The 22533-nt window shown below is 38.7% G+C and overlaps 1 protein-coding gene across 10 annotated transcripts in view; it reads left to right on the top strand.

Moving 5' to 3' along the window:
• Positions 1-588: 588 nt before the first annotated feature.
• LOC100475488 (cyclic AMP-dependent transcription factor ATF-7) overlaps positions 589-22533 on the top strand; it is an 86292-nt gene continuing 64347 nt past the window's right edge. For 6 of the 10 annotated variants that reach the window (XR_004621160.1, XR_004621159.1, XR_004621157.1 and 3 more), the window contains exons 1-2: positions 589-742; positions 19376-19444. Coding sequence is in view for 5 of the 10 variants with exons in the window: in XM_011229951.3 (XP_011228253.1) it covers positions 19397-19444 (48 nt within the window). In the remaining 5 variants the exon portion in view is untranslated. The other 4 variants (XM_034644749.1, XM_034644750.1, XM_034644751.1 and 1 more) reach the window with 4 other exon arrangements.

Raw genomic sequence — 22533 nt, 5'->3', positions numbered from 1 at the left:
AGCAGAGTTATGGCCACAGTAATATTATTCAAAGTGCAAAGAAGAAAATGCAGTTATTCGACTGTTTGGAAACCTGAATCCCCTTGTGTATCGGCGTGGTGGGGGGTCCCCCATTTTTTTTTTTAACAGCTTCATTGAGGTATTATCTTCTCTTGTTTTTAAAGTGCTCTCCTTAAGGGAGGCCGGTGGGGGGGGGAAAGTGCGCTCCTTTCAAATAATCTCATTCTCTAGAATATTTACTTCCCCTTTTGAGCGTCCTCTTACGAGCTTTTGGTTTAAGTAATCTCTATACCCAACGTGGGGCTTGAACTCATGTCCCCAAGATGAAGAATCACAAGCTGTTCCCGCTGGGCCAGCCAGTTGCCTTTACTTCACCTTTTGGATCTCCACTAGTACGGGCACCTGAATGGATTCTCTTTCGTTTTTCTTTCACCCCTTCATTCCACGGCCCAACACGTGTCACCTGTATGTACCCCGTTCGCTCAGCCTCTCTCTCCAGTCCAGCCCGGCCCACCAAAAGCCCAGCCCCTTCTTTTTTCCGGAGCCCCGCCTTTCGGCCCCTTTCCAACTTAGGGCCTACGGATCTCGCCCTTCCTCCCCGCCCCCCAACATCTCGCGAGAGGTGAGCGCCCCTGGCCGGACGAGAAGAAAGTATCTGCTCCGCTGAGGGGGGAAAGAAGGAGCTGGAGACAGATTGTGGGAACGAACGCGGGCGGGCGGGAGGCGACGGAGCTACCAGCGGGTGAGTTCTTTTAACATTAACTAGTCCGTGATCTGGCGGAGTCTCTCTTTCAACTCTGGCCACTCTCAGTGTCCCAGGCCGGGGTCTCCCCTCCCAGTCTGTGTTGGACGGGGGCGCTGAGGCGGTGGCCGGGCCCTGTCTGAGGAAGTGGGTGGGGCATGGACTAACGCCGACCAATAAAAGAGAAGGAAGCTACGATTGGCGGCGATGAACACTAATGAGAGATCGTCTTTACCTTGCGGAGTGCCGCCCCTCCACTCTCCCTCCTACCGCCTCCTTCCTCTGGGGGGGAAGGCGGGGCCAGAGGCCTGAAGTGTGGGGAGAACTTGGGGTAAGTAGCCCCGGGGGGCACAGGGCGTGGCAAGGAGAGGGGAGTTGAATCCTGAGGGAATGGAAGTCTAGTAGAGCCTAATGGGAGGATCATGGGATGGGGCGGAATGGGAGGAAGGGGAGGGGTACTAAATTGGTTGAAGACTCAGGCTTATCAAAGTGGGGTTAGGGGCTTGGCATTGTAGAGCCAGGGGTAATAGGCAGGAGGTAGGGAACAGTAGGTGAAAACGTTGGGTTGGGTTGGAGAGACAGGTAGAAGTAAACCATTGGAAATGAGAGTCCTGGCATTTCGACTGAATTATGAAAAAGAATAGGGACATGACTTCAGAGAGAAAGTGTGAATTTGGAGAAAATTCAGTGAATGAGTTTAGGAGGACTTAATAGAGGTGGACTTACGAGCCAAAAGGCATCACTTTGGGAAGAGTATAGGGGAATTCAGAGCGGTAAAGGAGATGTTTGGAAAGGAGACAGCTGATATATACGGGTCTCTAGCCTAAGTATCAGAAGCAGCCTAGGATGTTGATTTGGGGCTTTTGCTGTATGTGGCACCTAGGCTGGTGGACCAGCTTGCTAGAATAGTGGGGTGGGGGTGCAGGAGGAGAAAAATAGAACACTTTCATCGCTTCTATTCTGATTTCCTTTCTCCCTCTCTTCCTCTTCCTACACTTATCTCTTCCTAAATTCAGGGATGGGGGCTTGGGCCTTGAGTTGTACCAGGTTGGAGCCCCACTGGGAGTCATATGTTGCTCGGAATTGCTTGTTATGTTCTCTGACTGGGGTGTTTATTACCTAGGGCACCTCCTACCCAGATTGCTGTGTTGCTACTTTCCTAACTTTAAAAGTTTGTTTTCTACTTAATAGAGGGTGTTTTAGTATCTCCGAAGGTTGTGTCACAGTAAGTGTAGGTTTGTGGGGGTGTGTGTAAAGTTTTCTGGGCAAGCTCACTTGATTCTTTATTTAAAAACTTTGCAGTAGTGTAAGAATTCTTGTAAAGACATTGGTCTTCACGGTTATTCTAAGCACAGAAAAATATACCAAACTGAAGTTTGTCTTGTTAAATGTGTGTCTTATCCACTCATATTCTTGGAGTTGTTAAATGGATGGTTGCGTTAGTTTTAGTTAGCTTATATTATATATTTTTTAATGGTGTAAATAAGACGGACATCTATTTCACGAAAGTGAAAAATTTTCAGTTTCTTCCTTTGTGTCTAAACTCAGAAGTTAAAGATATGTCATAATATCTTAGGGCAGGGGTTGGGGAAATCAAACACAATTTGTATTTAAACATGGAGGATGTAAGGTAAGTGGAGACTATTGCGAAATATAACATGTCTGTAAGAAAAGAAGCTAAAGAAAAGTTTGGCAGCTATGCTAAGTAGCCTTACCAGTTTGTTAATTCTGTACAGCAAAGGGACAAGCCTTTGCCCTTTTTTTTGATAGTTGTGTATTATTTAATAATGAATTGAACTAATACAGCCAATTAAGAACTTCTTTGCTACTGCATAGATTTGTCTTTTACATCCTTCTCTTTTACTTTTGAGAAGCAAAATAATGTCTGAAATGCCGGTAAAGCTGTTACATGAAGAGAAACCAGAGTATGTTGCTTTGTATTAACCTTTGGTTTTCAGCAACCATTTGAAGCTTTTTTTCCTGGCCAGAAAGTTGCCCCTACAACACGTTGAGACCAATTAATTACTGACCCGTTAGCATTAATTACTGAATTGGGTTCCAGTATTTTACATTCAGAGCAGTGCTGTTGGATATTCAGACATTTTCACAGTCTGCCTGGCAGCAGAACAAAAAATATCCAATGGAAGAGCAAAGTCTCTTGTTTTATTCTTCCATTCTCAAATTGTGATGGCTTTAACTTGGGCGCTATTAAGTGCAAGTTGTTTGTTTGTTTGTTTTAATCTCATTAGTGTTAACACCTAGCAGAAAGCTAGGGGTTTTAACACTGCTCATCTTTAAACTTGTGGATCAAAGGTTATATCCTGTGATAGTTTCAGTGTTGTAATTTTTAAGCATTTTTGTCTACCATGGCTTTCAGATGTTAATGGCTACTGCTACTATACGTCCTTTTTCTTTCCTCTCCCCACTTCCAACTCAAAATGAAAATTGTTTTTTTCAACCAGTTCTTAAGCTACTACTTTGCCTCAAGTCAAGTCCCTGGCTTTGCCTGAACACAGCTGCTCTGAAGTTCTCACAAGTTATTGTTTTGTACATGTCAAGACTGAGTTTTTCCTAGGCTGCAGGAGGAGGGAGTCAGTGTTACAGCAGCCTCATCCACGTCTGATAAGGAGGAGCCTTCTTCTTGCAAGGAAGTTTTAGGTGGAGCAAATAGCATTGCCATGTAAATGTATAACAAAGACCGCTCTCTTCTTGAGACTAGCTGGCAGGCTGGCGTATAATTGTCCCTTATCCCTTGATAAAGGTACTTAAGTTAAGGTGCAGATGTTGTTTCTTTCAGAAAAACAAATGCAGCATTCATTTAAAAAGAAAAGGCATTAATTTATTTTGTTGTTGGTTTCTCTGAAAATGGTAGTATGATTTTAGAGTTCATGAAAAAGTTTTCCATCGGGTGGCTGGCTGGCTTAGTCGGTGGAGCATGTGACTCTTGATCTTGTGGTTGTGAGTTCGAGCTCCACGTTGGGTGTAGAGAATACTAAAAAAATAAACTTAAAAAAAGAAGGTCTTCCATCTGTTTAGAAACATGTCGAAGAAAACAATTTTTAAGCATCTGGTTTTTGAATGTTGCCTTCCTGCAGGAGGTTTCTTTTGGGACCAGGTATATTCATGAAATGTGAAAATACATCACATTTGGAATTCCTGGCAGGTGGATCTTTTCTCTTCCTAATGCTATAAGCAAGAGGTCCCCACTTCACAGATGCCCTGTTCCATTATTGGAGGTCTACTTTTAGGACATTCTTTACATTGTGCTAAAGCTGTTTAGTTCTGCCATTTGCAGCTACAATAAATAAACCTAATTCCTTGTCAGCATGGTAGCCCTTCAAGTGTTTGATGACAGTTATGTAGTGGGGTAAATATCCCAAGTCATTTCAGCCATTCCTTATGTGACCATTTTTAATAAAGTTCAGGCTCCTCATCAACCGGGTTGCCTGTATTTAGGGTTTCTTATCTAGATCTGAAATCTAACACCTCGGGTATAATCTGATCAATACAAAGTACAGGGGAGAGTATGGCCCCTTTTCTGCTGTGCTCTATACCTCTATTCTTAAAGCCTAAGATCGCGTTAATTTGTGTAATTGATTTAAATGTTATTGATTACCTTACATTTCCTTGTAATTGTCATCTTGTGAATTTGGGTTTATTGTTTTAGCTTAATAATTTTGTTTGGCCTTTTATCCATTCCTCATATCATAAACTCATGTTTGTATCATTGATAGATAAATTTGATAAATGAGACATAAACACTTATGTTTTTGTTTTAGGTCACTGGCAGAAATATATAAGGGTGGAGCAGTGCCATATAACATCAGCATGCTATCATTACGTTGATATTCCATTAATCAACCTTTTGGGTAAAATACAATTATGAATCCACCTTCTGTTTTATCATCTAACTTATATTTCCTGTGAAATATTAAGAGGTATCCTGTTGAAATCTAAATATATTGTCTCTGACCTACCCCTAAGCTCCTAGGCTAGTGACCTGTTAAAAAATGAAATGAAGTTAGACATTAGTTGCTACCTAGCTAGGTCATGCTAGTGTTTATAAATCACTGCATTACTTGCCAGTTGTTTATAAGACATCTATTTAATAATTCCCCTATTTTTTTAAGTATAATTGCCCCCCCCCATTTCCAACATTGCTGGTCCTGCTTCCTTTATTTTTGATTTTTTAAATAATTCTAGAATGATTAGCAGTGTTTCTGCATAGTTGCATATTTTGTGTCATCAGCTGAAATTCTGTTTTGGAATCTTTTAGGAAGACTTGGCATTTTATTTTATTTATTTTAATTTTTTAAAGATTTTTAAAAAAAGATTTTATTTATTTATTTGACAGCGAGAGAGAGACAGCTAGCGAAAGAGGGAGCACAAGCAGGGGGAGTGGGAGAGGAAGAAGCAGGCTCCCAGCACAGCAGGGAGCCCAATGCTGGGCTGATCCCAGGACCCTGGGATCACGCCCTGAGCCGAAGGCAGATGCTTAACGACTGAGCCACCCAGGTGCCCCTTTTTTTAAAGATTTTATTTATTTGACAGAGAGAACACAAGTAAGGGGAGCAGCAGGCAGAAGGAAAAGGAGAAGCAGGCTCCCCGTTGAGCAGGGAGCCCAATGTGGGGCTCGATACCAGGCCCTGGGATCATGACCTGAGCTGAAGGCAGAAGGTTTAATGAATGAGCCACCCACACACCCCAAGACATGGCATTTTAAGTAACATTTTAAGTTACATATTAAAAAATTAAACTGTTGTCCATGTAACAGTTATATCCTAGCCTCCCCATAATATTGACATCTCCAGTTTAGTCCCAACTTTTCATTTTGTTTGGAATAAAAACCTACACTGCCTGTAAGAAAAAATACACCATACCACACACACACACACACACACACACATATAGTTGCCTTTTATAATTACAGTTTATTGATGTGGTAGGCTAAGTTTGTCATGCTCTGTGCTGTAGGTAAAATTGTGCTAGAAATAACCCAGAACATCAGGAGACATCTCTAGGGACTAAAGACTGTGTTGGCAGCCAACAACTTTCCTGTGTGTTAATTTTAGACCTGATAGTTGAACCTGTGTTTGAGCAATTTTAGCTGATAAATGCATTTTTAAAGCACCTTCCTCTTTTGGGGTTTTAATTTTTACTTTCACTTTTAGAAAATTGCAAATTGTGAATGGAAATGTCTGTGCAGAATGGAGTAGCGTGCTGTTAGGGACAGGGTGCATCTTTTGATAGCTTCTCATCCATTTGAGATTGTTTAGTTATGAATTCTCCTGGAAAGCAGAAGGATGGACTTGATGACCCCTCAAGGTCCTTTCCAGTCCAAACATTCATAAATAGAAACTCAGATCAAAGAACTTACTATTGAAGAATCAGGAAGAAAAATAGACTGTAAAGAAAATGCAATTGAAGTGGTTCTACTGACCTAGTGGGAATGGCTAAACAGAAAGTAAGGAACATAAATGTCAAGAAATAACTCCTTTGAGCAAGAAACAAAACAAGAATCAACAACAACAACAAAATTTTGCATTGGAGTCATTTCATGTCTTAAAATATTTCATGTTGAAAAACGTTTGTTTGTCTCCCCCTCCCCCTTAAGCCATAGTATTTTGTTTTCTTTCCTTCTCTTTATCCTTTTGTTTAGAAAGTGTGTGTGTGTGTGTGTGTGTGTGGTGGGGGTGTCTGAATAATATACCCACTGCTTGTGTACAATGAAGAAAATTCAGTTTAGTTTGGAGAATAAAAGTATACTGCTTGGCTTCCTAGAGAGGGAGGATGAGTGCTATATTTCAGGAAAACTTTTATGAAAAGACAAATTTGTTATTTAGTTTTTAAAAAAAACTTTGTAGGCAGACATCTAGGAAAGATTCCCAACTAAGGCAAATGTGAATTACTACAGTAATTTTTTTCCCTACAGTAATCTTATGAAGGATGTAAGAACACTTAATCGGAGAACAAAACTCATTACAGACTCACAACTTCACTTTGTTAGCTTTGTCTCATGTGTTGTATAATTTTAATCCTAAATGTTCTCATATATTTGAAACCCGAGTATGTAAAAAGTTTCTCTTTTTGGGATGCCTGGCTGGGTCAGTCAGTGGAGCATGCGACCCTTGGTCTTGGGTTGTGAGTTCGAGCCCCACATTGGGTGTAGAGTTTACTTAAAAAAAAAAGTTTCTCTTTTCTATTTAAGAATGCATTTATTCTTTTTTTTTTTTTTAAGATTTTATTTATTTATTCGACAGAGATAGAGACAGCCAGTGAGAGAGGGAACACAAGCAGGGATAGTGGAAGAGGAAGAAGCAGGCTCATAGTGGAGGAGCCCGATGTGGGGCTCGATCCCACAACGCCGGGATCACGCCCTGAGCCAAAGGCAGACGCTTAACCGCTGTGCCACCTAGGTGCCCCAAGAATGCATTTATTCTTAATAAACATAAACTTATGAAAGTATAACAGGAGCTAAGATTTAGCTTAAAAAGTCACTTTGTGAGCTTGTGGCTGGGGCTCCTATGAAACTGTTGTTCTGCCATTGCTCCACCTTCTCACAAAATCCAACTTGTTCTGAGTGGAATTACCTATTAATATCTTATCTGGTGTAGTGCTTCTTGCTGACATAGTGGACAAAGAAGATTTATATGCTAAATTGGTCAGATTGTATTTGGGACTTAAAATTTACCATGCAGTAGAAAAATTACTTTTTTTTTCAGATTAAAAAATAGAGCATAATCATTTTTCTGAAAAGGAATATATATTATAAAAACAGGATGATTTATTGACTAGAACATATGACTGCTGTACATGATTTGTGTTGGCACCAAGTTTCTTGCTAGTAATGTTTATATAAGCTTTATCAAACTTGAGTAACACCATGTTGGTTTTATTTAACATGGTTTTTCTGGTATTTCTGGTAGTAACTTGTCTCCTGTAGCACCATTTTCTTTATTTTTTTAAGTTTCGGGCAAGCAGTAGTTTGCTGATATTTTACACATCTCTGTTTGGGACTGTTGAAAGTCAGTCAGTGAGCATTAGAATACCCCAAATAGATCACTGTGTTGCCAGTATGTGGACAGTCTTAGAATAGATCTTTTTCCTTGAGAATTTCTAAGCATCTCCATGATTGTCATTATGGGATATTGTAGCAATTTCCTATCTAGGACCGAACTCATACTAGGATTTAATATTAAGGTCTATCAGGTTTATTGTTGTTAGCAGTCTATTTAAATTAAGTCCATAAAAAAAATTAAGTCCATGAAGATTTAAAATTTATCCTTAAAGTTTAGTGTTTTGGGGTTGATTGCTATTGCTGTATTATTTTAGGGATGATACTTTATCTGAAAATGAGTAGGAAAAAAACCCAAAACAGAGCATTAGATTTTTGACAGCCTACCTGTTTCCAGGAATTTTTCAACTTCTAAAATGCATATTGAGGCCAAACATAGACAGGTATAATGTTCTGTAGTTATTTCTAAATCTGCTTCCTGCTGTCACTTTAGCAAGTTGTTGCTTCTTTTTTTTTTTTTTTTTTTTTTTTTTTTTTTNTTTTTTTTTGCTTTATTAACCTTTCTGAGGATAGCTTAAAATAGTTCCTTGAATCCTCCAAAAGCTTAGAGAGACTTAAAAAAAAGTTCTAGTCCAGTAGTTGCCTATATGAAGTGTTTCCAGATAGGTTCTGAGCTTTGGCCATGTGTTGCCTAACTTGTGATTCAGCCTAATTCTCATTCCCATCTGTTTTCAGTCATTTGCTGCAAAACTATTTGGTCTATTTAAGCTGGCTCCTTTTTTTGAAACCTGTCCCTGCATGTTAGAGCTCCAAATCCAGAAATTAATTTTAACCTTCTCGTTGGTCAATCCAGGGTACTCTACTGTTTGTGTATTTCTTAAAGCAGCGCGTCTCAAACTGCTTTTGGTCTCAGTACCTACCCCTTTATACTCTTAATAATTGTTCGGGATTCCAAAGGGCTTTGGTTTGTCTTGGTTGTATCTATTGATATTGAGCATTTTAGAAATTAAAATGGAGAGGGGCGCCTGGGTGGCACAGCGGTTAAGCGTCTGCCTTCGGCTCAGGGCGTGATCCCGGCGTTACGGGATTGAGCCCCACATCAGGCTCTTCAGCTATGAGCCTGCTTCTTCCTCTCCCACTCCCCCTGCTTGTGTTCCCTCTCTCGCTGGCTGTCTCTATCTCTGTCGAATAAATAAATAAAATCTTAAAAAAAAAAAAAGAAATTAAAATGGAGAAATTGAAAAAATATTTAAAGTAACAACATAAATAACTATTATAGTGTCAAAAAAATTTAGGGGCAGGGCCTTAAATCTTTTAATGCCTGACGTAATAGAAAGCAGTTGGATTCTCAAATCTGCTTCTGCATTCAGTGCGTTACAATATGTTGTCTTTGGTTGAAGTATATGATGATAACTTGGGCTCACACGCAGATACTAATAGGAAAAGGAAAGATTTATTTTTAAAGATTTCTTTATTTGAGGAGGGGAGGGGCGGAGGAAGAGAATCCTCAAGCAGATGCTGGATGTGGGACTTGGTCCCACAACCCATGAGATCATGACCTGAGCAGAAACCAAGAGTCCGATACTCAACCGACTGAAACACCCAGGAGCCCAGGAAAAGGAAAATTATTTTCAGATAATTGTAGATAGTCTTTCTTCTTTGATACTATACCAGAATCCAAAATGTGATGGTTTCTTAAAGGTTAGCTGTTGTGTAGAATCTGAAACCACATCTCTCAATGTTCAATACTTTGTTACATTAAAATGAATTAGCCTATCTTGACCTTTAAATAGATTTTTTTATCCATGTATGACCTGAACACCATGAACCCTCTGACGGGGTCTTAGGAATCTATGGGGATCCCTGGAGCCCACTTTGAGAACTGCTGTCTTTTAGTACCAAATTGAAAAAATAACAGCCATTTACTATATGGAAGAACCGTAAGCTCTAAAGTGTCGATTCTTGGGCTCCAAAGCCAAGAAAATCCAGGAGGCGTAGAAATCCATATTTTTCAGGGTGCCCAGGTGAACATGCTAAAGGTTGAGAACTGTGGAGCTAGCTTGATTAACCTTATTTTTAGGAGACCTAATTTCTTTTTTTTTTTATTATTTTTTTATTTTTTTTTTAAAGATTTTTTAATTTATTTATTCGACAGAGATAGAGACAGCCAGCGAGAGAGGGAACNTATTTTTTTTTTATTTTTTTTTTTAAAGATTTTTTAATTTATTTATTCGACAGAGATAGAGACAGCCAGCGAGAGAGGGAACACAAGCAGGGGGAGTGGGAGAGGAAGAAGCAGGCTCATAGAGGAAGAGCCTGATGTGGGGCTCAATCCCATAACGCCAGGACCACGCCCTGAGCCGAAGGCAGACGCTTAACCGCTGTGCCACCCAGGCGCCCCTGGAGACCTAATTTTCTTGAGCACCTGACTGGCTCAGTCAGAAGAGCGTAGTATTCTTGAGTTGTAGTTCGAGCCCCAAGATGGGTGTAGAGATGACTTAAATTAAAAAAGGGGGGGAACGCCTGGGTGGCTTGGTGGGTTAAGTGTCTGGCTCTTGATCATGGCTCAAGTCTTGATCTCCCAGTTGTGAGTTGGAGCCCCATATTAAAAAAAAAAGAAAAGAGGGGCACCTGGGTGGCTCAGTCGTTAAGCGCCTGCCTTCGGCTCAGGTCATGATCCCAGGGTCCTGGGATGGAGCCCTGCATCGGGCTCCCTGCTCGGCGGGAAGCCTGATTCTCCCTCCCTCACTCCCCTGCTTGTGTTCCCTCTCTTGCTGTCTCTCTGTCAAATAAATAAATAAAAATCTTTAAAAAAAGAAAAGAAAGAAAACCTAATTTCTAAAATTTGTAGTCAAATAAAAAGAAATTAGTACTTGAATAGTCACATTATAAAAGTTCTTATTAATGATTAACACATACACTCTGACATTTGTCATAATTGGGATCTCCTAATTAACCATGTATTTTAATTAATAATAGTTATTTATAAATACCAGGAGTCTGCAAACTAAGGCCAGATAGTAAATAAGGCTTTGCAGGCATGAGATCTGTTTTTAACTACTCAACTCTGCCATTGTAGCACCTAAGAAGCCATGGACAGCATGCAAAGGGTAAGCATGGCTATATTCCCATAAAACTTGTTTATGGACACTAAAATCTGAACTTCATATAATTTTTATGTGCCATGAAATATTCTTTTTTTGTTTTTTTTTCAACTATTTAAAAATGTAAAAACCATTCTTAGCTTGTGGACCATACTAAAACAGGTGGCAGGCTGGATTTGGCCCACGGACTGAAGTTTGCCAATCCTTGACATACACGGTAACTGGATTATGAATTTAAAAATTATTATAATAAAATATACTTAATGTTGGGCAACCCTCTCGGGTCCCTTCCCTCTTCGAGAGCTTTTTACTATAACTCAATAAACTTTACTTTGCTGCCCCCACACACACACACAAAGTATACACACACACACACACACACACACACACACACTCTCTTAATATTAAAACTATGAACATTGTTTAATTTTCCTAGACAAAAATAATGCTCCAAGAATTTGTAGTCCCTCCAATTCATATTTCTGGACATTTTGTTTGTATAATAAACATAAGAAGCACCTATTGTGTGTAAATTTTTGGAAATAACACAATTCAGTTGGAAGTAGTTACACAATATGCAGGTTATTGTACAAATTTTAGGAGTTCTAAAAAGATGTGCTGTCCATTTTTGTATTTTCTTTGAGGTGTGTGAGAATAGGTAACTAGTATTCAGGTCAGCCTCAACCTCTTGGCTCATCTTTTGTCTATTTTTTTTTTTTTTATAACTCTCTACCTCAGTTTTCCAGTCTGTTAGCAAAGTGCATTACAAAAACCCTGATATAAAACAGTAAAGCAAGTTAGTTTAAGATTATAGTGTTATATGTGCTTTCTATATAATCCCTTTGGGGCAGTTGGTTTACCTACTAGTGAAATAATATATGCTAAACTGTTTTTATGCTAAATAATACAGTGGGAAACAAACCCAGAATTTATGAACAGAAATTTCAATTCCTAAATAATCTTCTACCTAGTAAAACTTGAGTCTTCTTTGTTTTCTGAGACTCACATAATGTGCATTATAGTCTCACAGTTCATATGTTTATTGGCATCTTTTCCTTAAATCAATTTTCTAGATGTAATGCAAATCACAGCAACACTGAGTATCCTGTGGAGAATAAAATGTTGAGATTGCTGTGGTAGAGACCTTTGGTGTTTGTACTCTTTGCTTAGCAGCAGCTAAATTATTTTAGAGTCTGAAACTTGGTATCCAAAGTTATGTTCTTGGAAGAGAACTGTTTGTATATAATTTCTTTCTTTTTAATCATAAGGGAATGGAGCCCCTAGAGCTCTGTTTGGGTGCCTGTCTACATTTTTTAGCTTGTTTATAGCTGAGCTGAAAGGCATTTAATACCTGCTAAGCTTGGTTTCAGCTCTCTTTATTCTCTTTGTGATGAATGGCTGGGGCAATTTCTAAGTGTTTAATATAAGTAATACTCGTTAGGGAGCATTCATAGGATTCTGAAAATGGGTCCTTGAAGGTAACAAAGGAGGAACTATCTTGAACTGCTTGATTACCCTGTGTATCGATATGTTTTAAGTTTCCACCATGTCTATTTCTATATGAAGCTGCTAGTTTATAATTTTAGAAAGATTTTTTTTGTAGTCCATTTTGAACTTAATTTGTCAGTTGGCTCTGTTGCTTTGTAGTAGAGAATGAACAACCTTACATGATTTGTAAATATACTGTTTAGTGCTTTAGAAGAGTCGAGCAGATGTGGACCTTTTTTAACTCATAGACTTTTTTTTAAGTTATGCAGATCATTTTTTTAAATTAGATTACACTAGATTATTTATTTTTATTTTTTAAAAGCAATCTGTGATCATTGTAGACTTTGGAAAATACTGAAGGTATGAAGAAGAAAACAAAATTACCTGGAATACCATTATCTAGAGATAACCATTATTAACGTTTGATGCTAATTCCTTTATCTTTTTCTATGCTTATTATTCTCTTTGCTTTTTTTTTCTCAGTAGGCTCTATGCCCAATGTGGGGCTTGAACTCATGACCCCGAGATCAAGAGTCGTAGAGTTGCGTGTGCTACCGACTGAGCCAGCCAGGCGCCCCTATTTTGTTTGCTTTTTTGTAGATTTGGAATTATGGTGCATATGCAATTTTATGTTCTGCTTTTTTCCCCACAGAATGTATAGCATTTTCTTATGTCATTAAATAGCTTTCAGGAATGTTATTCTTTTATTTTTATTTTTTTTTAAAGATTTTATTTATTTATTTGACAGAGATAGAGACAGCCAGCGAGAGAGGGAACACAAGCAGGGGGAGCGGGAGAGGAAGAAGCAGGCTCATAGCAGAGGAGCCTGACGTGGGGCTCGATCCCACAACGCCGGGATCACGCCCCGAGCCGAAGGCAGACGCTTAACCACTGTGCCACCCAGCTGCCCCAGGAACGTTATTCTTAAATATAGTCTAGTGTCAGACAGTATCTTACATTGATCCATTCTTCTTAAACATTTTTCTTATTGTTATAAATAGGACTATGATGAACATTTTAATGTATAAGTGGTCATGTTTTGGGCTTTAACCTCAGAGTAAAGTGCTGAAAAAAGAATGATTTGTTCAAGGGATACAAACCATTTTAAGACAATATAAATACTGCCAGATTGCTTTCCAGAAAGATTATTCAAATATGTACTCCCAAAAGTCTTATATGAAGGTATAAGAATTTCTGTGGCTTTCTTTTTTTTTAAGATTTTATTTTATTTCATTTATTTTTTAAGTAGGCTCCACACCCAATGTGGGACTTGAACTCATAACCCTGAGATCAAGAGTCACATGCTCTACCTGCGAAGCCAGCCAGGCCCCCTTCTGCTGCGTTCTTTTATTCTTGAAAATACATCTTAACAGCTCTGGCCTCAGTTTTGTTTTCAAGGGCCAATAAAGGGTTAACTTGACAAATAATCTTCCTTCTCCCCATTTTTTAACACTCTAACCAAAAGCTATGGAGCCTCCTCTGTGTTATTTGGGTGATAAGGAAAGCACAGAGTTGGTTGGGTATAGTCACATCAAGTGCCCTAGGCACAAAGTAGTTGTAAAGTATGTACTTAAAATATGTCTTAAGAATATGTATTTAAAATAACGTCAAACATGTTTAGCTTTAAATAGATAAATACCTGGATAGCAATTGTTTTGTGGACCCAGCCGGCAGCTTTGTGAAAAAACTGGAAGATAAATGTAGACTCTCAGCAGAGTGTACTTGAATATTGGCTTCATATTAAATCAATAAATAGTTACTGAAAATCAGCTGTAATGAGAGGAAAGCCTTCCAGAAGTTTTAACCTAGATCTCTATATTCTACGCTGTTCCCTTTTTGGTCGCAGATAATACAGCCATTTCTTTTTTTTTTATTTATGAAACTAAAATAGCCTGCCCGTAGCCACTAACATATCACCATTTCATTTCTTTCATAGCAGTTACCTGCTATTAATCTAAAATTATTTTGTTTACTTGCTTAGTGTTTGTCTCTTCGTTTTAGAGTATAAGTAAGCACTGTCTGTCTCATTCACTGTTGAATTCTGGGGCCTAGAGTGTGGGGTAGGCACTGAATAAAGTATTCAGTGAATTGATGAATTTTAAATGTTTTGGTTTTGTTTTGTTTTGTTTTTAAGTAGGCCCCATGCCCGGTGTGGAACCCAAAGCACGGCTTGATCTCATGACCCTGAGATCAAGACCTGAGCTGAGACCAAGAGTCAGATGTTTAACTGAGCCACCCAGGCGCCCCAGTGCATTGATGAATTTTAAAGCTGACCATATTTACTTTTTGATGCACAAAGTAAATTGTGATTATTAGCTTCAAACTTTGTCCTTGTCAGATCTTTTACCAAGACTTTAAATCCCTCTTTTTTGTGCTCTTGCCTGTACTCTGGACTTGTCTAGCAAAGGAATTTGATAAATGACCACAAAGAATAGAAAATAGTAAGGGATCTAATATGTATACCTATCAGTCTCTGACTAATTGAACTTGTAAATTAAGCCATCATTCTTACCGCTTACCTGACACCTCTCATGCCAAATGACAAAAATTCTTTGACCAAACTTTAGGCAGGTTCCTGAACCTTCTTTTAGGCCCATCTGTGTGCTTTGTTATAAGATCCAGTTTTAGCAAGAATCCCCCACCCTCAGTATCTGATCACCCTCATATCTGATCAGGTTCTTCTTTCACCACTCCAGGTTACGTCTCATCACCCTGGCCTGCCTTTAGCAAGAATCTTGTTAGGTTGGTTTAGTCAGAATCCCCCCTTCTCCTGATGTTTCCTCTTAGTACTTTTCCATCCATTAACCCCCACCACAGTCCTTGGCTATAAATTTCCACTTGCCCATGATGTATTCAGAATTGAGCCCAGTTCTATACTGAGGACTCTTTTCCCCTATTGCAATAGTTCTGACTAAAAACTGTTTTTTACTGCTTTAACTACTGTCCAGCTCTAGTTTTTCTTTGACACAGATGAGTGAAAGATTCTTTTTTTTGCAAAGGATTATTGTCTTTTTATTTTTATGTCCACTCTGCCTGGCACTTAGTTCCTTAGTAATGTTTTTTGAATGAATGAATGATAGCTAGTCTGAACCCCTTCTAGATTTTCATGAATCTTTGATATTAATGGTGCGTATGCCCTTCTCATTTTTTGTACTTAGCAGCGTCTGCTTTTTGTTTTTAGGAACCTAAGAACAGGCCCTTGGGTGTGTTTGTACATGGCTTTTATTCCTTACTAAAGTTGGGTCATTTTATGAATAGCAGTTAGTTACTAAAGAAATAATCACATTATAACTGGGTCCAGAGAACTGACCTTGTAGTCCTCAGTGACAGACTCTGTCCTCATTCTATTAAAAAAGAGAAAAAAAGATAGATATGCATATATATGTATCTGTGTTTATACATAGAGAATCAGTTTTCTTATTTGCACATTGAGCATTTTGGAATGTATTACTGGCTCTGACAAAATTATTTAACATAGATTTTATGAAATTATCCCAGTTATTAAAAATCAGTCTCCAAACCTTGGGTTTTCTTCACTTCTCTCCCACCATTCAGATAACTTTCTCTCTTTTGAGTAAATAATAATTTTTATCATTTATGCATTCTGGTGACTGAGTACATGAGCAGACTTGGCCTCTAAGACAGCATTTTTCTGCATCTTTGCTTTCCTTTTCTTTTCAAGATTTTTAAAATTTATTTATTCGACAGAGATAGAGACAGCCAGTGGGAGAGGGAACACAAGCAGGGGGAGTGGGAGAGGAAGAAGCAGGCTCACACCGGAGGAGCCTGATGTGGGGCTCGATCCCATAACGCCGGGACCACGCCCTGAGCCGAAGGCAGACGCCCAACCGCTGTACCACCCAGGCGCCCCTGCTTTCCTTTTCTAAGATCTCCTCTGAAGCATCTCACTTCCTCCTGGAAATGTCTCTTAGTGTGTGTATCCTTTGTCTGTCATTTATTGGTTAGTTTTCTAAAATGCAGACTTGCTTCCTGAGGAATAGATCGAGGAGCAGACGACGGACCTGAGTGTCATACCCAGACACGTGATCTACTTGTCAAGCAGTACAGTTACAAATGGGCCGTGAATTAAATTCTAGTGAATGGCAGCGTCTTTATTCAAGATTTCACCTTTGTCTCGGCCTGTTTATACTACAGAAATGTGCTGCTTTTTGTTCTTGAGAAGGCATCAGTTTGACCTCTCTCATAATTAGAGATTTGTTTTAAGTATCAAATAGAAATAAGCATTGGCATTCCTTATATGTAGCATTTGATGCAGCAGACTGGGAATTTATAAAGATGTAAGCTGGGTTGTTTTTTTTTTAAGTGGGAGAACAGATCATTATTATTGTTGTTATATATTTAATTTTTAAAAAAGACAAATCCCTGTAAAGCGAAAAAGCAAGAATGGTGGAAATGAAAAGGAGCAAGAGACTGAGGAATGATTTCAGAATAATTCTGGGTATTTAAGAAGGAGGGCCTTCTTCCTCCCATTGTGATCCTCTTTTGGTGAAAATGGCAAAACAAAAAGCCAGTAAAGTGGGAAGGAAGCAGGAAATCCTAGTTAGTAATTGTCAGATTTGGTATTTAAGAGCCATGAAAATACTTACTTCTGTTGCATTTAATACTTTTCCCCCAACTTGGTTTTCCTTTTGTTTTCTTTTAGAAAATCATGATTTTCCATTTCTGTTTCCTAGTAAGGATGCAGTTAAATAAAATTTGGAAACCATATATTGTGACATGATTGTACAAAACCAAGTTAAATTTTGAATTTTGTGGTTGGAGGGAAACCATTCCAGAGTTTATTCAATCACTTCCTATGCCAGCGCTGCCCTACTCCTCAGCCAGCAAGCACCCTTTTTCTCCTCTAACTAGGCAGAAACAGAAAATTTAGCCTCAAATAACAGAACCAAGGTAAAAGGAAGGAATCCCACCTGGTCCTTATGTTATGTCTGCTCTAGCCCTTGTAGTTTACTTCCTGGTTGAAAATATGCTACAAGACCTTGTTAAAATAAAATTCTCATTTCATGATTATATTAGGAAAGCAGGGTTTGGGACTAGGAAGTAAAATTATCTCCAGCACAGCAGTTAGGAATTTTTCCAGAGATTAATTGCTTTCCAGAAATGTTCTGAATTTTCAGTCATAATGGCTGTGGTCTTTGCATTTATTTACTTTTATTTACTTTGTGTTTATTTTTTGCACGATGTCATAGTTCCAGAAAGTGCTAAAAAATCATCATGTATTTAAAACAAACAAACCAGAAAACCCCCTTGTCCTGGGGCTGTGTGAAGAATAAAGCTCTCATTTTCCCAGTACCCAATCATCAGCTTCAGCTGGCTTCTCCTAGGAACAGAATTTATTGAAGCAATTTATCCTGGCTAAATGTGATATAAATCTGTGTACACCTATGTACATTCAGGCTCTCTTCCATCACAGCAAGGCTGCAGCATCAGTTTCCTTCATAGTTAGATCCTGTTCCCAGCACGCTGAAAGATGACTAAGAAGCCCTCTCTATTTTATGGGGCACCCCACAATTTTAAACACTGATTAGTTGTGGAATTGCTGATCAGACTACCAGAAATACTGGTTTCCAACCCCAGAGTGAGTCTTAAGAGAGTAGAAGAGATGTTAGTTACCTAGCTACCTCTGAGTTTTAAGCAGAGTTTTCTGATGACCAAATTCAGTACAGCACTTCAACATTTTATTTTAATGCAGACCTGAGTGAGGTTAACCTGACATTTTGGTTTATCTCCAGGATAAAAATTTGAATTTGGTTATAGTTCTGAAGTTGCTTCTAGGCATATTCAAATTACAGTTCTTCCTCTTTCATCTTCCCTTGTTAATACTCTTTTCTACACCTTTCTTTCTTGTAGAAGGATGTTCAAAAATATCCTTTAGGAGTTTATTCTATGAAGACTATTTTTGTGCCCCCCCAAAACCCTGTTTATCTTTTAGGAATATTTTTACTATGATTTGCATTTCTCATCCTTATCCATCTCCACCTCTATTTTTATTCCTAGTTGGGAAATGAGAATTTTCCCCCAACATGTTCATGTCGGAATTATTGTTCTTTGACAAAGAATTTCGATCAACATTTCAAGAGTTTAGTTTCAATAATTAAAAAACAACAACAATATAAGCCCTGTTAAATTCTTCAGAGAAATGGGGAGGATGGATGGTGATGCCTTTTAGTGCCATTTCTTTTATCCCCTGCAGCAGCACACATCTGTTGGCTGCAACAGAGCAGCCCAAGAACTCTGGCCGAGAGCGGCACAAACAGCCGGAACATATTCACCCAGTAAACCCCCAAAGAGTCGACATTTGTTTTATTGCTGCTTTTAAAAACCTAGCCATAAATAGAATTAGAGGGGGAAGGGCACCGATATTTCTCCATTTGCCACAGACGATTGGTGGGGGGAGAAGGAGACTCCCAGTGGGGAGAGAAGGTTTTTATTTTTTATTTTTTTATTAATGAAAATCATTTCCCGTGTAGCCCAATAGGATGGGTGCTTTGTTTTCTTTGGCAATAATCTGGGATAAACGGCCCTTGCCAACAGCCTCGTAGTTTATACACCAGGGAGCCAGATTATAGCCCTGTAAAATGGAGCACCCCTCCTATAATCCCTTAATTAATTAAATGACAAATTTTGGTCTTCTCTGGTTCAGAAATATGGCTTCCGCATCGAATGTTCAGTGGATTTATTGACGTAGGGAACTGCACTGATTGTAATTCAGCAGGCTAGAGGAGTGTGTTATATACTGTAGCAGAAAGAGGGAAAATCTAGCAAAAGGTTTGAAATTCCTTGACTATTTAGGTCTCAGTTTTTCTAATTAAAAGTTTCAGTTGAGTCGCAGTAGATCATATGCCACCTGTCTAATGGGTCTCCCCAAAGTAGCCTGTGTTTATAGCTTTGATGGACAGCATTCTTGGAACACCTGTTTCTAGGCTTGATATTTTTGAAGCACTTTTTTTTTTTTTAACTCCAGCGTATTTAACATAACTTTTCCCCCTGCCTCCCCCTCCTCAGCTCCGCTCTGCTATATGAAATATGGGAGACGACAGACCGTTTGTGTGCAATGCCCCGGGCTGTGGACAGGTACGTTTACAATATACTTTATTGTGAATGTCTCGTTGTGAATCAAAGTGGCTGTTTTATCACTAAGGCAAAGAGTTTAAAGCCGGTATTTTACGTGATCACTGGAGGTAATCAGATCAGAGGATTTGCAGTGTGTAAATCCATGTTATGAGGAAGTGTAGGCACTCTACCGTAATGAAATCTGCCTTGCTCTCTTTCATATTGTTATTCTACTGGTGTTTGTTTCCCAACACACAGTGTTGAGGAATACATGTTGCTCTCTCCTGCTTTCTAAAGCGATCCATCTAAACATAAAACAAGTTTAGAAATATCTTTTCCTCAACCTTCATGGATATAAGTGTGCTTAACATATTTAGAGTAGGCAGTTGAGAATGTACCCGTTCATCGTGAACCCCAGTTTGCTGGAGTCTGTTGGATTTGTTAAACAAGAAAAAAAAGTTTCTTTGGACTGTTGATCCAGAAAATCATTGTTGGTAGCTAAGGCACATATCTGTCTATGTAGGAAATACAAATCCAACATAGAACCTGAGATCTCACAGCAATATATAAACTACAGGATTTCTCAGCCATCTTCCCTGTCTGACACCGCGAAATGCCTTATTCTGTATGTCAGCTGCCATGTTATTGTTTGCATATGTGTACATTATGTGTCAGATATTTTTCATTATATGCTTTTTTAAATAAAGTTATTTTGTTGAAACTGCCTTTTTAAACTCCCCTGCCGCCATTTTGCACCTTCTTAACTCTTCTTCCTAGACCCTCCCCTACTGCCATGTTCCACAAAGGATGAAGAAAGGCATACAAAGGAAATTTTATCGGCCTTTATGAATTGATTTTATGGAACTGAAGGGTTGAATTTCCTTTCAGTTAGGAATATGCCATGTGACTGCCCAGTGACACTTACTGGTGGTATGTGAGATTGCAGACTAGTTCTATTAAACATTGTAAATACTTCAGCAGAAGGAAGAGAGTTAAGTTCCAGAGATTTCTAAGAATTGGAATTTGAGAGGTGAATGAGATGAGAGTAGTGACAAGGAACAGGCAGAAGGAGGATTCCGAATTCCCGTAAATGCTGAAAATTTCAGAGAAGGCTAAAAAAGCCACTGCATTCTGAAGTATACAGCATCATAGGGTGTATTTCCTTTCTTGTCAGAGTTTTCAACTTTATTGTTGACTGTTTTCCCCCATGTGATTTGTATTTTATTCTTTTACAATGGAAACCGCTTGGGAAATTAGGGTAAATTTGTTTCACTTTTTAGACAGCTGTGTTAGAATACATATCTGAAACTGATCCCTCCAAATTTTTGTGTGTGGATTTGTTGATAATACTATTTACTGTGATTTCTATAATTGATACCTGGGACCCTTTTCACTTATCTCCCTTTAAAAATCTGCATTTTTTGTGAAAAGATTTATTTTTTTCATACTTACATTTATTTTTCTTCATTTATTGTTTAAGCTTCTCAGTGCCCCTCTTATGTTTTATGCTTAAAACCACCTAGACAAGGACTTAAATTAAAATGGATTATAAAATTAAAGGAGTACACTGGAAAAACATCTCTTAAGCTCCCTGAGGAAGATAGATATAAATACGTTACTTTAGGCCGTCTCATCAGAAAGCGGTAGTTTTCAGTGAAATTTGTGAGATCCCAGAGGATTTTGTGTTTGTTTCTTTTTGTTTTGGATTTTTTGGACTAGAGGTGGTAAAAACAGTAGGGACTTTTTACTTTGGTTCCTTTTGTATTGTTGGATACTGTTTATCATAAGCCTTTTCCTTCCCTACTTCTTCTTCCCATTTCTGAATTGTTTGCTGGCATTTTGGTTGTTCAGATTCACTATAACCTCTAGTGTTGGTCCTGAAGGCCTTTTTTTCCCCCCTCAATGGATATGGAACTCAGGGAGATTGTTACCTTCTTTTGGATTCAAGTTACTTTACCTCCTTTGCATGTCAGAATTTTATGGTCAGGGGCGCCCGGGTGGCTCAGTCGTTAAGCGTCTGCCTTTGGCTCAGGGCGTGATCCCGGCGTTGTGGGATCGAGCCCCACATCAGGCTCCTCCGCTATGAGCCTGCTTCTTCCTCTCCCGCTCCCCCTGCTTGTGTTCCCTCTCTCGCTGGCTGTCTCTATCTCTGTCGAATAAATAAATAAAATCTTTAAAAAAAAAAAAAAAGAATTTTATGGTCCGGTAAAATGGTAGTTCTTTAGTTATATTTAGTCTCCTTCCAAGTTTCTCCCAATATCTAGTGACAATTAACTCTACAGTACGATCTCTGCAAGATGTACTTTACTGTGATTGCTTTCTATTATATGAAATAGTGGAAATCTGGCAGAGAGGATAAATTTGGGAAAGCGAACTACCCTTGGCCTGTCATCCAGCTTTCTTATATCCCTTGAAAATGGTTTTATCCTGGAGCCACTTGAGGCCTTCAAGCTATTTATAATCCACTGTCATTGATTCAAAATTTTTATTCCAGAAATGGTAGAATAATTTTAAAAAGCTAAGTAAATCCCAGGAGTGGTAATAAGGACCATGATAATTTTTACAAGACATGGTTTAGAACTTATTGCCATAGAAGCCTCAAAAATCAGTGGTTTCTACCACTTAGAGGAAGAAGGAATGAAAGCACATTATAATTCAAGAGACTGATCCTTAATGTGGAGAAAGGGGATCCCTCCTACATTGTTGGTGGGAATGCAAGTTGGTACAGCCACTCTGGAAAACAGTGGAGGTCCCTTAAAAAGTTAAAAATTGAACTACCCTATGACCCAGCCATTGCACTACTGGGTGTTTACCCCAAAGATACAGACGTAGTAAAGAGAAGGGCCATATGCACCCCAATGTTCATAGCTGCATTGTCCACAATAGCCAAATCATGGAAGGAGCCGAGATGCCCTTCAACAGATGACTGGATTAAGAAGCTGTGGTCCATATATACAATGGAATATTACTCAGCTATCAGAAAGAACGAATTCTCAACATTTGCTGCAACATGGACGGCACTGGAGGAGATAATGCTAAGTGAAATAAGTCAAGCAGAGAAAGACAATTATCATATGATTTCTCTCATCTATGGAACATAAGAACTAGGA

The sequence above is a fragment of the Ailuropoda melanoleuca genome, chromosome 16, assembly GCF_002007445.2.
Source record: "Ailuropoda melanoleuca isolate Jingjing chromosome 16, ASM200744v2, whole genome shotgun sequence".
Classification (NCBI taxonomy): Eukaryota; Metazoa; Chordata; class Mammalia; order Carnivora; family Ursidae; genus Ailuropoda; species Ailuropoda melanoleuca.
The sequence above is the reverse complement of the archived record's forward strand: the minus strand, read 5'-3'. Positions and strand labels throughout refer to the sequence as shown.